The sequence below is a fragment of the Danio aesculapii genome, chromosome 13 (genome assembly GCF_903798145.1).
Source record: "Danio aesculapii chromosome 13, fDanAes4.1, whole genome shotgun sequence".
Lineage (NCBI taxonomy): Eukaryota > Metazoa > Chordata > Actinopteri > Cypriniformes > Danionidae > Danio > Danio aesculapii.
This window is the reverse complement of record NC_079447.1, coordinates 24,450,771-24,466,058: the sequence shown is the minus strand read 5'-3', so window position 1 is coordinate 24,466,058 and position 15,288 is coordinate 24,450,771. Positions and strand designations below refer to the sequence as shown.

Below are 15,288 nucleotides of genomic sequence, written 5' to 3'. Positions count from 1 at the left end.
GCTCATATGACATTTTGAGTTAAAATGGAGCCAAGTACAAGTAAGACAGCCCATTATCTCCTGAGAGTGACCTCAACAGTGACATCAACTCGTGCCCTTTGGGCCAAGAAAGAATCCTTTCATACCCACTCACAAACACACACTGGGCTTCTTATGGTTGAGGGCACCACATACACTTACATGAATACCAGCTATAAGGCATTTGCACTGAAACAGACAGTAAGCATAATTTGTTCATGTGCTCTTTCTATTTATTTGTCTTTTTAGACCATTTGAGAGCTTCGGTTCGCCTCAGGCAGAGCTAGAATTCCGAACCCCAACAGGGGAGTTTTTACCCCCTGCCCCTGAGGAGAGTTTCCCCCCTGGTCCTGAGGAGAGTTTCCCCCCTGCTCCTGAGGATACGTTCCCCCTTGCTTGTGAGGACAGTTTTCCCCCTGCTCCAGAGGACAGCTTTCCTCCTCCACCTGAGGAGAGCTTTCCACCTGTACCTGAGGAGATTTTTCCCCCTGCACCTGAGGAGAGTTTTCCCCTTTTAACTGAGCAACCAGATGAAGCATCAGACTGCAGGTGAGTCCTATATTTCCCACTTTTATAAAATGATTTATCACTTTCTCGAATTGCTGCTACTAATAGCAAATAAATCATTTCAGTTTTGTCTGTTTTTACTAGCAGATGCAATTACATTTATGTTATAGCCAGGATTTACATAATAGATAGAAATATCATGAAACACACTTCAGGGCATCAGTTTTTAATATGTTTTTTATGTTTGTCTAGATGTGATATATTTGACTGTTTTTTTATCTTTCACCTTAAATTACTGTACAGTTTTTCTCAGTTGCTTTGGCTAAATTCTCGATTGAAATTTTTATTTTTCAAAACAATTTAATAGTTTATATTTCTGAATAATTAGCTTATCGTTCACTCCAGAGTGGCATCTCTTATTGATTTAAGTAAATTGCAAATGTTTTGGCACATGTGTGCAAACAGTAAGTAAAATTTTCTGGAGTTTGGACTAAAACTAATTGCAAATGGCTTGTTGATCAAAACTGATGAGTCAATTCTTATTTAAACTTTCAAACTCATCAATTATTTTTTCATTGTGTAAGCCATCACACTCAACTTTTTGTTTAATTTTCATTTGTATATGCACATTTACACTACAAATATCTGATGTCTGTAATGTCTGCTAAATTGGTAAATGACCTCTAGTTGCAATACAACTTGCGTTATCTATTTATCATATATGGTACCAAACTATACATACAAGCTATATATATATATATACAGGTCAACAGGTAACAGATGATGGATAGTTCATGAATAATAGATATATGCATTATGAACTGTAGGCAACTGTTCTAAAGTGCAAGCAAACATCATAATATAAGCAGTTTAGCAATAACGGCTGTTAATAGTTACTGAACTGAGGATTTTAAAGGATGTTAAAAAGAGCTGAAAATACTGGATTGGTAAGTTTTATTTCTGTGCCCTTTTTGATTTATTCACTATACTGTGACAAAATAGCATGGCTTCTGTATTTTAGTGGACTATAACAAAAGTGAGTTTATCAATATAGTTTTATATTTATAATGTGCTTACATTTCTTTTTTAAATAGTTTTTAATATTTTTACATCTCACTAATACATTGTATGAATATTGTAATTCTGTTGGAGTAAATAATTTTAATGGCTACTCTGGTTAGATGCCATTAAAATTATTTTGTTTTTATTAGTAGGAAAATAATGTCTTGTGAATTTATTTTGTAAATATGACAATGCCCTTCAAATATGGTATAGCAACTTTTCATGCTGTTAAACTATTAGTGGAAAGTGCTGCTAGCTGTAGATTTCTTTTGAAAATCACATGGTGTCTTATTCTATGCTAAACAACATTTGGCCACTCAGTAGTGTAAACAGGGCTGGAAATGCAGACAAATTTCTCAAGCTTGCTATACAATTTATTATCAATTATAATGACTATTTTATTAAATGTTTTAAATAAAAAATGATTACCTAAATAATTAAATGAATAACTGATACTGACGATCCATAACAAAAAACATTTACTATTTTGTATATATAAACCACTACCACTGCCCCTTTGCCCTCATTGGCTGAGGTGCCCCTGTTGCTCAATCGCCCCACCCCCCCTTTACTTTTCGATCGCAATATATATATATATATATATATATATATATATATATATATTTATTTCCCACAGTACAATCACTACATTCACGATCCTGAACTGCAGTAACATGCTTGTGGAAGAGCAATTGGAGGAAGTGTTTCCCAGTGATGGGTTGCAGCTGAAAGGATATCCGCTGCGTAAAACATATGCAGGATAAGTTGGTGGTTTATTCTGCTGTGGCGACCCCTAATTAATAAAGGTACTAAGCCAAAAAGAAAATGAATGAATGAATAATTGGACAAGCAAGATTGCACTTTGCATGCAATACATGTGTACACAAATAAATGTACTGTATAAATACAAATGTTCATTTATTTCTTATTTTTTCTATGTACTATTCACTTCTCAACATATTTTTTAAACCTTAATTTCCATAGTTGACTGTCATGGTGAAAAAGCAACTAATCATTTTGAGCAGTGTGGCTCACACGATCACAAATACACTTGGATTTGGTGGGCTTGGCCAAATAACTGACACAATAACTAGGTTTTGAAGCATAAATTAAGTGTAGTTTATAAACTAATGTCGAGAGGATCACATGCTTATGATTGAACACAGCTGATACCACATCAGCTCCGTAAATTGCAGCAATTACATGAATACTGACACACTATAAATAACTAAAGCCTCACCAGGCCAGTCGGCGTTTTTGTGTGGAGTTCGCATCTTCTCCCATTGCTCACGTGTTTTTCCCCCGGATTTCCCGGTTTCCTCTCACCGTCCAAAGACATACACCATAAGTAAATTGACTACTCTAAAATAGCATCTTAATATATCTATTAGCCAGATATATCTCAGCATGTTCACAAGCAGGGGGGTTCTCGAGACCTACCTTAGCTCAAACTCCCCTCTCGCCCTTCAAATGGGAGGGAGCCCTGGGCTCTGGAATATTCCGAGCTCAGGGCTCTCTTCTGGGACAGCATGCCAAATATGCTTGTTATCAATCATCAGCTAAGTGTGAACTCTGGAAATGTTTTGGGGGAGTAACTACATTTTTCAGACATGCTATAAAGTTCTGAAATTCTAGCAAACAGTTTTGTGATTTGGACTCACAGTTTATAGAATGTTAGTATGTCTGTTTTGAAAAATGTGCCAAAGCAATTGAGAAAAACTGTAAATATTACTAGGTGGGTCTTGAAATGCTTGTTTGGTGAATTGTAAAGTGCATTACAGATGATTTTTTGCTTTCTCATTTTGCCATTACTCCCCACTGCCCCTCTTCAGTCTATATCTGCTCTATTGCAGCCGCCACAACATATGAAAGTTGAGCACTTGGTGCTTGTCAGTCAGAGGTTTTAGCCTAGCACCTCATTTAGAGAGACATGCCGGAGCCAGAGGGAAACAAAGATAAAAGCAAAGAGAGAGTGGTGCACAAAGTGATAAGGAGTGAGAATGAGAGGACAGAAGAAAGAGAAACTTTCACTTTATGTATTTGCCCTGTAATCCTTGAGCCCCACACTTTTTGTGTCTCTCCACAGATGTGGACTAAAGGAATTTTGCCTGTATCTGTCAGTATGTGTGTGTGCATGCACGTGTCTTGCTTAAGCATGCATATGTGTTTGCTATTTGCACCAACGCCCTCACATGAGGTCATACCAAGAGGTCTGTCAGTCTGGAACAAAAGCCATAGTTCAGGGCAGCTCTGGTTGAGAATATTACTGTGTGTGAAGATAGATAGATAGATAGATAGATAGATAGATAGATAGATAGATAGATAGATAGATAGATAGATAGATAGATAGATAGATAGATAGATAGATAGATAGATAGATAGATAGATAGATAGATAGATAGATAGATAGATAGATAGATAGATAGATAGATAGATAGATAGATAGATAGATAGATAGATAGATAGATATCAGTAGCTTGAATAAAAGAATAGTCACACACTTTACTCTGGGAACAGATGTCAGGTGAGTTTTATACCATCTTTGCTATTTAACATGATGTTTTTCTCTTTTGATCTGACTAATTGTGTAAGTTGCTGGAAAACATAACCCTGTGGCTACTTGGAGATGGTTTGTTAATTACAGATGGTTTGTGATGATGTCACTGCACGGATGGGGGTGGGACAGTAGGAGGACAGAGAGAGAAAAAGGAAGTGTGTTGTGAATTCTGTCTCTCTGTCTTTCAAAATTTGTCAGCTTGCTCACGCTTTGTTTGTTTTGCCAGCATCAGCCGCTTGATGATAATGATTTGCTCTGTGCTGACAGAAGTTTAAATTGTTTTTGTAAGGAATGAAGTAGATTACAGGACTTTATGGGTGCAGTTAAGATACCTTTGCTCATGGTGTAATAAACATCTGTAAACGCCATTTGTCATTGTGCTAAAGCTGCTTTAATGTAAATGCTGTAATATTTAGGGTTCGTGGCATCATGTGAGCTTATTATATATTGGGATGTCTACAGATGGTATTTTGAATGATTCGGCTTCTGAGGGTTTGTACATAAATTAATTATAGTGCACAGTACGGCCGGAGAGTTAGTCAGATGTTTTAGGCTAGCTACCAACTTTCCACAACTATGAGCTGAAATGATCTTCTTAAGACAACCATATGATTTTAATAAAATCCAGAGTAGCTACTATTTCACTAAAACGATTAGGTTACCCTTTGAGGAACACAACTTGTTTATTTTTCAAGCAATTTAGCGTGAACCTAGTCAATGTAAACTGATGTGAACAAAAAAGCTACCGCTGTGATGTTTATCTACAATATCACTGAGCTAGCTTTTTAGTTCACACAAGTTTATGTTAAAATGAGAGCTCATGCTAATTTTTATAGTGGCTACATCAATGCTACCAATAGTGGGCCACACACACTCACTAGCCACTTTATTAGGTACTCTTGTCCAATTGCTTTTTTGTCTTATTTCTAATCAGACACATGGCAGCAACTCAATGCATTTAGGCATGTAGACATGACCAAGGCGATCTGCTGCAGTTTAAACTGAGCATCAGAATGGGGATGAAAGGGGATTTTAAGTGACTTTGAACGTTGCATGGTTGTTGGTAGCAGATGGTCTGGTGTGAATATTTCAGAAACTGCTGATCTACTGGGATTTTCAGACACAATCATCTCTAGAGTTTACAGAGAATGGTCCAAAAAAGAGAAAATATTCAGTGAGCGGCAGTTCTGTGGGCACAAATGCATTGTTGATGCCAGAGGTCAGAGGAGAATGGCCAGACTGGTTTGAGCTAATAGAAAGGCAACAACAACTCAAATAATCATTCGTTACAACCGAGGTATGCAGAAGAGCATCTCTGAATGCACAACACATCCAACCTTGAGGCAAATGGGCGACAGCAGCAAAAGACCACATCAGGTGCCACTCCTGTCAGCTAAGAACAGGAAACTGAGGCTACAATTCACACAGGCTCATTCCAGCAGGATAACGTGCCATGTCCTAAAGCGCGAATCATCTCAGACTGGATTCTTAAACATGACAATGAGTTCACTGAACTCAAATGGCCTCCACAGGCACCAGATCTCAATCCAATAGAGCACCGTTGGGATGTGGTGGAACAGGAGCTTCACATCATGGATGTGCAGCCGACAAATCTGCAGCAACTGTGTGATGCTATCATGTCAATATGGAGCAAAATCTCTGAGGAATATTTCCAGTACCTTGTTGAATCTATGCCACGAAGGATTAAGGCAGTTCTGAAGGCAAAAGGGGGTTCAAGCCAGTTCTAGTAAGGTGTAACCAACAAAGTGGCCGGTGAGTGTATGACAGCTTTTCATATTGCCAAATTTCTCTTATTTATTTAGGTTACCTGAATATATAATTTCTAAACTATTTATTTAGATGGCTAGTTCCACATTTGAGTTTTCAGATCAATTTATTTTAAGTCCACTTGTAATTTTACAACTACAGTGAATGAATGAAACACCGTGGATGCAAAGGCTCCCAGGAGAGAGAGCAAAAGGGAGAGAGAGAGATAGAGAGAGAGAAAAAGAGAGGGACTGACTTGGAAACCTTGTTATGCATGACAAGAGCTAGGCAACAGTTACCATGGCAACAAATGTCAGCCATAGCAATTATTTTGAGTTATTGGAACAATTATTTTAGAGAAGCTTGAAAAGGAGCTCTTTTAACCATTTAACATTATAAAACGAGACAATTGGACTTAATGTGATTAATGAAGGAGAACAGTGTGATAACCCTGTACCCTCGCTGTTCTTGTCTAATTATGACTTAAAGAGTTCTTTCAGACAGTTTGATGTGTGTGCATATGAAGAGACTGTGAAAAGGCTATATGCTAACAGTAGTGACGTTGTTACATTTAATGACTTGTAGCTCCCCCCTGCTGCCTTTATTTACTGCAGTCTGTTTGCTATTAAAAAGCCCTGTCTGGACCAATTCCTATGGATACAGCTGGTCCTTGGAGATTAGATTTTGTGTTTGTGCTCTGCGCATTAGAAATCTTGGTGTGCACATTAAAGTTGTGGTTTGTGGTTATGTTTTACATGCAATCTCCCACTATCCGGCTGGAGCAAATGAAGAAGAGGATGGTAATACTTTGATGCGTGCATAGGGCTGATTAGAGAGCAGTTCAGCTAACTATCTGCAACTGTTCCTTATAGGATAACAGTGCTATGTGCAGTTGTTTAGGCTGTGGTGTAGTGAGTTGTATTTTTAGTCTGTGACAGGAGGCACACCCCTTGATGGGAGCAGCTGAAGGACTGTCTGCTGCTATGTCTGTAGGATCAGATTTTGTCTGTGGTATTGCTCAGCTATTGCACATTTTTTTGTCTGAGCGCGTTAGGGTGATTTGACTGGAGTCTTATACGGTATATGTGGTCTATTAGTGAATAAACTGATTGATTTATAATTTAGAGAAAAAAAATGAATACACTACCATTGATTTAAAAAAAAATGTTTTTGAAAATGTTTCACACTGACTGCATTAGTTTCACCAATATTACAGTAAAGTCAAGTCAACTTTCAGTAACCGTTATTTCAATGTTTTTTTTTATGAATATGAAGCTGAAAATAACTTTTTTTTGAAATCTAAAGTTTTTGTTCTGTTACTTTTGGTCAATTTAATTTGATTTGGCTCAATTAAAAAAAAAGGTAAAATATTTAAATGTCTTTTTATGTTTCTTTGAGGAACATTGTTTTAAAGAATTATTAAATTATTTTCAATAATTTTCTCACACATTTTTTGGCCAACTCCTCGGCCCATCTTTGCTCCTAAAGGACTAGACCTTTCTTGGATTCTGCTTGTATACCAAATCATAATTACAATCACCTCTTCACATGACCTGTTTCATGTCACATCATTATTTAACCAATATACCTGATTACTAGCCCTAAATTGCCTCTGTCCAAACCTTTGTTGGTGGTCTAAATGACAGGAAAGGATGTATATTTACAAATGAAATGAAATTGGCCAGACAAAACATGAAAGTCAAAGTAAATTTAGAAATCACTACTTTCTTTTTTGTTTGCGTTTTCCATTCTGTCTCAACACTTTCTGATTTGGGGTCAGGGGCGGATTTAGTGATTTGGGGGGCCCTAAGCAATTCTAGGCCCAAAAGTTTGTTCTTTAATTTATTCTTAATTGAATTATTTTGCTGTTTTTTTCTTATATCACTCAATCTCCTTTTTAATATTTTGTCTTAATGCAAAATAATAATAATAATATCATGTAAAGCATCTTGTAAAATTATTTATATTATTTGTTTTCTTAAAATGAATTTGCAACGAAAATAATATGTAAACTATTTTTTAATAGTTTAATTACGTTTTAATTAAATATTTTACATTTTTAATGATGTTTGAAAACCAAATCTTTACCTAATTTGACTGTATGACTGCTCCATGATTGAGGGTGGGGGACTCATTTGCGTAGAAGTAATAAAAAGTAAAAAAAATTATTTTTTAGACCCTCATCAAACAAAATAAAAAATAAAATTATGTTATATATAATTTATAGATCTAATTTATACTTCTAGGTATTTATTTGCAGGTCCTCAGTCACTTACCTTGCTTATTGGTTTAATCCGCCCTTGTTTGGGGTTGTATAAGAACTATTGACACTGTGCTTAACCTCTGGCTATTGTTAAATTTGAACATTTAACCATTTTAAAACTCTAACCCTGACAAACAGAAAGATTAATTTAACATGTATGCTTTAAAAGTGGTGTAAGCACCACATGTGACCAGGTCCAGGGGTTATAAAAATCTGCTCTGCAGTTTTTGCAGTCTTTTGCGATACCAAATGTGTAAAAAAAGAGCATCAAATAGTGATGGTAAGTGCATCAATTAGAGTGAAGAAGCAATTGTTTTCATTCTTAGCTCTATAGTCCAAAAAGTTCATTCAGGATAAAAAAAATGCTACTGTAGCAGTTGGCAATGTTGCAGTCTTTATGTAAACATGCTGCGTTCATCACATCAAAGACATCGATACTGCAGATAGGTAAATAAGGATGTTAACCCAGGGTAATTCTGGGTAGATTATGAGCAGTGTGAAAAGTAAAGTGAAATAGCATAAGATTTTCTTTCCCCGGGGTTTAAAACAATGTTTTTTTTTAGTGTGAATGTGTGAAAAGCCCTACTGTTTGTGTTGTGCAGGTCTCCTGTGTTAGAAGCTGCAGAGTGGTGTGAGCCTGTTCCCTCTCCTCCATCACTCCCACCACTGCACAGCATTGCTCCTGCCCTCCCTGCCCACCTGCTCCAGGACACGCTAGAGTTCCCTACACCGCCCCCTACCCCTCCGGACAGGGCTCCCGCTGAGCCTCAGACCTTTCCTCCTGCTCCTGATCCTTCCGATCTACCCCAGATTTCCCCTGACATCCCTTTGCCTCCTCCAGTCCAACAGCTCCAGCACTCTGAGCCTTCAGCAAGGTAGGCTATGATCATTTACTTGCTAACTGTGGGTTTCATAGGATACAGCTTTCCTTATTTAGAGATTGTGAGGATGAAAGCTTAGAGATGTTGTTTACTGCTAATTTGGTGCTTTGTGGTTGTTGTACAGTAGTTGTACAGTTAAAGGACAAAACTTGTTTTGGGGCATGAATTCACACAATGCTGCTTTCAGATGCGTTTCAGTCTGTTTTTAATGATCACATTGGTGAGAATTTATGAATACTGATTAGATTTAATTTAGTTGTTTGTCTGACGGCATAACAGCCATATTTTCACTTTGTATCCGGGCAGTGATGATCCTGAGGGATTTGTAGGACACAGGTTGTACAGCGTGTACAGTACTGTACTCCGAGTACATTAGTACACCTTGTGTTTTCCCTGCATCTGTATATTTAGGACGAAATTCATTTGTCATAAAGACTAAAGGCAACAGGCTTTGTAAACATCTTTAACACACTTGATACGCTCGTTACAGAGCCCCTAAAAAACTTTTTACCATAACCTTAGGACATGTTGAAAATATATGAATGTTATTTATCAACCTGTCAAACCAAAAGCCACCTATCAGCAAATAATTTTAGACTTTTTCTGAGGACCACATTTTAGCTACTTCTTAACATCTGCTCTCAAGATTATCTAAATGGCTTCATTAAAGCTTTATCTTGAAAAGTGTGCTGATTAGACACAGTTTTGCATGAAGTTTCTAAGTCTCTACATGTCAGAATATTTTTGCCAGTGCTCAACCTTTTTTGAGTTCAAAATATCCTCAATATTTTTAAAACATCTTCTAAACTGACAATGTTGCTTTTTTCAAAACTCTAATATACAGACATTAGGTTTAACAGTATATTTAATTAAAAAGTTCAAAAATCACCAATGGTTTTAAATTAATTTTTCCACTGTGCAATTCAGAAATAGCGTGCATGGCAAAATATTTTATAAATTGCTGTCACTTTTTCAAGTTTAGAATAAACACCTTTTTAAAATGTATAATGTGTACAGTATATATTATAGTATATATAGAATTTTTATGAGAAGCCTTACTATGTGAAGTGTGAGCAAAATAAAATATCAGACGATAAAAAGGCAGTAATTAAATATAAATATAAAATGTGATATTACATTATCATGGTTTCCAGCAACCTGGACTTTCAGTCATATTTATAAATACTAATTAAAAAAATAATAATAATTTGAAGCCTTGAAAGTGTCCCTCTTGATAATGTGCTTGGCCTGGTCGTTGAGAAGTTCTCATTTATGCCATGATTTCATACTTGCATATTCACGAAAAGCTCTCTGTTTTGAGATAAAGTGTTTCCATAGTGCATTGCTACTACTCCGGGTGACTCACTTCACATTGTGTACATTGTTGTAAAAGTTTATATAGCACTCCGAGGCTGTGCAGTGTTTGGACAGAGCAGGATGACTCAGCCACGTTGACAAGAGATGAGCTCAGCTTGCATTCGTTCTTTCAGACAGCAGAGGGCGAGTGTTTGTGCATGTGCTTCTTTCTGCACTGGGGCTTAGCTCTGCTGCCCACTGCAGCACACAGCCTGCAAACACACATCAAAACATGGCATGAAGCTAGATGTAACCTGTCCAATGGAATTTGCACAAAATTTACCTTGTTTTAACTGTGGCAAATACTCTAAAGGTGCACTTTTGTATCTTACCCATAAAAAATGTGCATTTCTAATATGCATCCTTCAGAAATATATAAAGCACAAAGACGTATCATCTACATTTTTGAGTACTGTTTAAGCATGCATTGTACATATATTAAACTGCACAAAAGATAAATCTTTCACAGAACCAGATCTTAAAATCTTAGATGTAAGAAACAACATTTGCATAATGGGATTTGTTATCCCCCTCCAGCCAAATTAAATCTCATGTCCTGGGGCGCCAGCTTGATGCATCTCGACATAAAACTTCCATTAGGGCAATGAATCCCTTCCCCTCTGCAAACTACTACCAAGGGCATTCCTTCTTTATCCATTCTCTCACATTTTATCTTTCTAGGAAGGTCATTTGTAGTATGCATGAGACTGCATTCACTAAATTTATGAGCTGTCAGTATTTAAAAGCAGGACAAATTATGCTATAAATAGGTTAATTTACTGTTTTTATTATGCAAATATACCTGTTATCGTCATATATAATATATCACAATATTTGTGATCTTTAAACTGTGAAAAATGTGGTTAATTTTCAATCAAATATAAATATTCCTCAACCTAAAAAGAAATAGCTGAATTTGCTTTACTTCTCTTAGACTCTGTAAGTATAACCTAGATACAGAAAGCCCATGTTATGAATCTTTAAAAAAACTGCCTTAGCAATATCTTTCAGTGGCTGCACTGCTTAAAAAATTCATTTCCAATTTCCTGTGTCTTAGCTTAGGATGAAGTTGTCAGTACAGACTGTTTTCCCTCTCATTCTTGTAAATGACTTCTATTGTGGAATAATGAGTTATTTAATGTAATTTAGACATATCTTCTATCTGTCGGACAAATATGCAAGATATATTAAAACCCTTGCTTTATTACTTTTATTTATTGTTGACCTGGTTATTATTTTATCACTCTTATATTAAAAATTAGATTGACAGAAAACAAAATCTGCATATGGATGCTGTGGAACCCTGTGTTCCTCTGCTGGTCATTTTAGAGCAACATCACTGAAGTTTAAAGAATTAGTAAAGCCTATGTGGGGGCAACATGGTGGCGCAGTGGGTAGCGCTGTCGCCTCACAGCAAGAAGGTCCGGCTGGGTCAGTTGGCATTTCTGTGTGGAGTTTGCATGTTGCAGTGTTGGCGTGGGTTTCCTACAGTTGCTCCGGTGTCCCCCCCACAGTTAAAAGACATCCACTAGGGAAATTGAATAAGCTAAATTAGTGAATGTGTGGGTGTGAATACAAGAGTGTATGGGTGTTTCCCAGTACTGGGTTGCAGCTGGAAGGGCATCCGCTGGCTGCCATTTCATACTAAATCAGGTCAAAACAAAATTAGTTTGGAGTTTGGAAAAGGTTTTCAGAAAACTGTAACTTTAATCTGTTAAATAATTTTATTCTATTCACCATGTAGAGTCATTTTATACAGTAGTAAACATTGTTTTTCATTGAAACCATTGACACTGTTTTACATGTTGTAAAGGAGTCTGTTCAATCAAGTGCTATATAAATAAATGACACAGGACCTGATTGGAGTGCAGAATTGCAAAACTGCTGCAAACACATTCACATCTTTATGATCAGATGCTTTCTTAACTATTGTTTTCTCACCTCTTACACATTTTCATTTACAGAAGCCTATATTGTTGCCTTTCTCTGAAACATTGTCCAGCTATTAAAAAAATTAAAGCAATAGTGCATTAGTTTACTATTTTTGGCGTTTTACTGTATATTTTATCATTTTAATATTTTGTGCAGTTTATAATACTTAATCATAGTTCTTTCTTCTTTTAAAAAAACTTGGCACAGGTTTTCAAGTTCATTTTCATTTTGCTGATGTCTCTGAGGTTCATATTCATGTTATGCACAAACACAGGAGCACAAAAAAAAGCTCCAGTTAACTCTAGGGCATGAAGATTTTTCCTCGCTCTGTGTCCAGTCCTCAGGCTCTGTAAGTGAATAGGCAGATCTGTGTGGAAATCTCTTTGTTCTGCTTTCTCATGAGTGAACAATAGATTGATAATCCTCATGTTTCATGTCCCCCACCAATGTCCCAATTTCCCACAACTGCTGCTGTCTCATGCTGTAAATCAATACGGATTAGCTCAACCTGTGTGAATTGCTGCTACTCGCCTTCTAGCTGATAAACTTTTTTTGTTCCTTTTGGTTGTCTCTCATTTTCATCCTCATTGTCATTCTCATTTCATATTTTCCAGAGCATGCTTACAATCTCCTTGACATAACCACTGTATTTGATCGTATCTGTTTCAGTAATTTGAGAAAATCTAAACTGATGGCTGCTTACTGTTATTACCCTTTGTTCAAAATTGCCTTTAACTTGAGCAAATATGGATTTGAAACCAATGAGAGAACAATAAGTCTGACATAAGTTTGACATGCAGTTCATTTTTTCTGTATTTGTTGATTCTTTTTTTTTTACATGTTGTTTTTACATACAGCGTTTTTTGTCCTGCACACTTAGTATCTAATCTTATTTACCATATTAGGTAGTCTACTATGTTAGGTGTGCAATATGAAACGATGACAATGACACAAATCATAAAAATAAAGCTTCTTTGTTTTGGTCTCTATCAAGACAAGATTTAAAACGGTAGGGATTAAGCCAAAGAAAGTTTGTTTAACTCTTATTTTTAACTACTATCTTACTTTCTCTTTGATTTCGCTCACCGGAGCATCTGACATCATGTAACTCATACATTCTGTAGGGCTTCCCCTACCGTAATAACGTTACACCTAAAACTCATCAGTGGCAGGGAAGCGTTTTCTCTTGTTAACTGCAGGGAAAGAGTTAAACGAAATCATAATGACAGCCATATATGTAAAGCACAAATAATGTCCTTCAATTCGATCACGTCCAGCGGCCGTCATCCGTGAACCAATCTCCATCTGTCTGTTCCATTGCTCCGTTTGTTAGATGTTTGCTCCAACTTTCTTTTGCAGTTTGAAGTGCGTCAAACGCACAAAATGCCCAATTTGTGCCTCTTTGCTATGACTTCACATGTAAATCACTTGCGCTTCATCCACGTCTGCTTACTGCACAAGCTGAAAACTCCCCCCCACCCCTTATTCCATGTTATGTTTGGATTGTGAGGGCGCAGATGAGATGTCATTTTTTGAGAGACACTCAAATACATCACGCGTGCTGCATATGCAATGTCTTTAAGTCACGTAAAGCAATTAATTGCAAACTGAAATAAATATAATTTGATGTTTTTGAGATTATTTACATTTTTTTACAATTATTTTGCATTTAAATTAAGAATTTTGCAGGATCGCAAAAATTTTCGCCTTTTTGTTGATTTTGCGTTGGATTCATTGATCGCGGATTTGCGAAAAACTAGGGGGTCTGATTATAGCAATTTACTGTATGTTGTATATTTTTATCATTTGTATTTATTTTTATTTTATTTGAGAGTAAATACATGAAAATTAATCTGATATGAAAATAATAATGGGAATCACAGTAGCGCAGTGAGTAGCACGATCGCCTCACAGCAAGAAGGTCACTGCTTCGAGACTCGGCTGGGTCAGTTGGCATTTCTATGTGAAACTTTTTGTTCACCCTTCAGTGAATTATTCTTAAAATAATCTTGTTTTCTATAGTGTGAACAACATTTTAATAATCTAAAGAGCTTTTTTTGGAATTGAAATAGTACTTTTGATTTTAAAAAAATCTTCATCGAACCATCAGTGAGTTGAGCTGAAATAAAGTTTACATGTTTCTTATGCTTTTATTTATTTATTTTACATTTTATTTACGTTAATGTTTTATGCTTTAATTTTAGTTAATTGTAAAAATAAGTATATATTTATTTTATATTTAAATATATTTAAAATATTTATTTTGTTTTGAGAAACATTTAACATATTTTGTAACAGTAACCATGTCAGGCTAAAGAATTAAAAGAAATCATTGATTTCTGCTGACTTCATTAGTTTTAAAAACACCGATTTCTTTACAACTTAACACGGCATCTTTGAAGATCTTTTCTGCTAGTGATACTGTTGTCCTAAAAAACAAACAAAAAAAAATGTAAATAAAAAATGTTACACATACCGTAGAAAAGATATTACAGAAAATTTTGGCGGTTTTAAAACCTAGATTTTCCAAACCGCAGTATACCTTGAAAACAGTTATTGTCCCATGCCTACCTGCAATACTACTCTATTTTCTTTTTTACAGGGGAGGTATTTAGAGTAATATTGAAAAAACAAAAAATATAGAGAAGCTACTCAAGCTGTTGCTTGGTGTGAGGTCAGCTATTATTTACATTTGTTGTGCTGATCGGACACAAGAGAGCTCAGATCGACAGGGAAAAGCTGCTCATCTTTTAAAGCACTCCGGTCCCTGGAGAGTACACACACAGAGAGAGAGAGAGAGAGAGAGAGAGAGGGTTAGAGAGGGAGGAGTTACAGAGAAATCCAGCAGCCGTTCTTCCAAACGCCACAACAATCCAATGAGAAGACGCTGTTGCTAGAGACTTGGAGCACCACTTATTCTCTCCCTCTCTTTTTTCCCTCACTCG

At 36.2% G+C, this 15,288-nt stretch overlaps 1 protein-coding gene across 11 annotated transcripts in view; it reads left to right on the top strand.

Moving 5' to 3' along the window:
* The window catches only part of tacc2 (transforming, acidic coiled-coil containing protein 2), a 65,997-nt gene that overhangs the window by 5,131 nt on the left and 45,578 nt on the right, over positions 1–15,288 (top strand). For all 11 annotated transcript variants that reach the window (XM_056470481.1, XM_056470486.1, XM_056470485.1 and 8 more), the window contains exons 2-3: positions 268–567; positions 8,777–9,049. In XM_056470481.1, the coding sequence (XP_056326456.1) occupies positions 268–567; positions 8,777–9,049 (573 nt within the window). The remainder of the gene's footprint in view (positions 1–267; positions 568–8,776; positions 9,050–15,288) is intronic.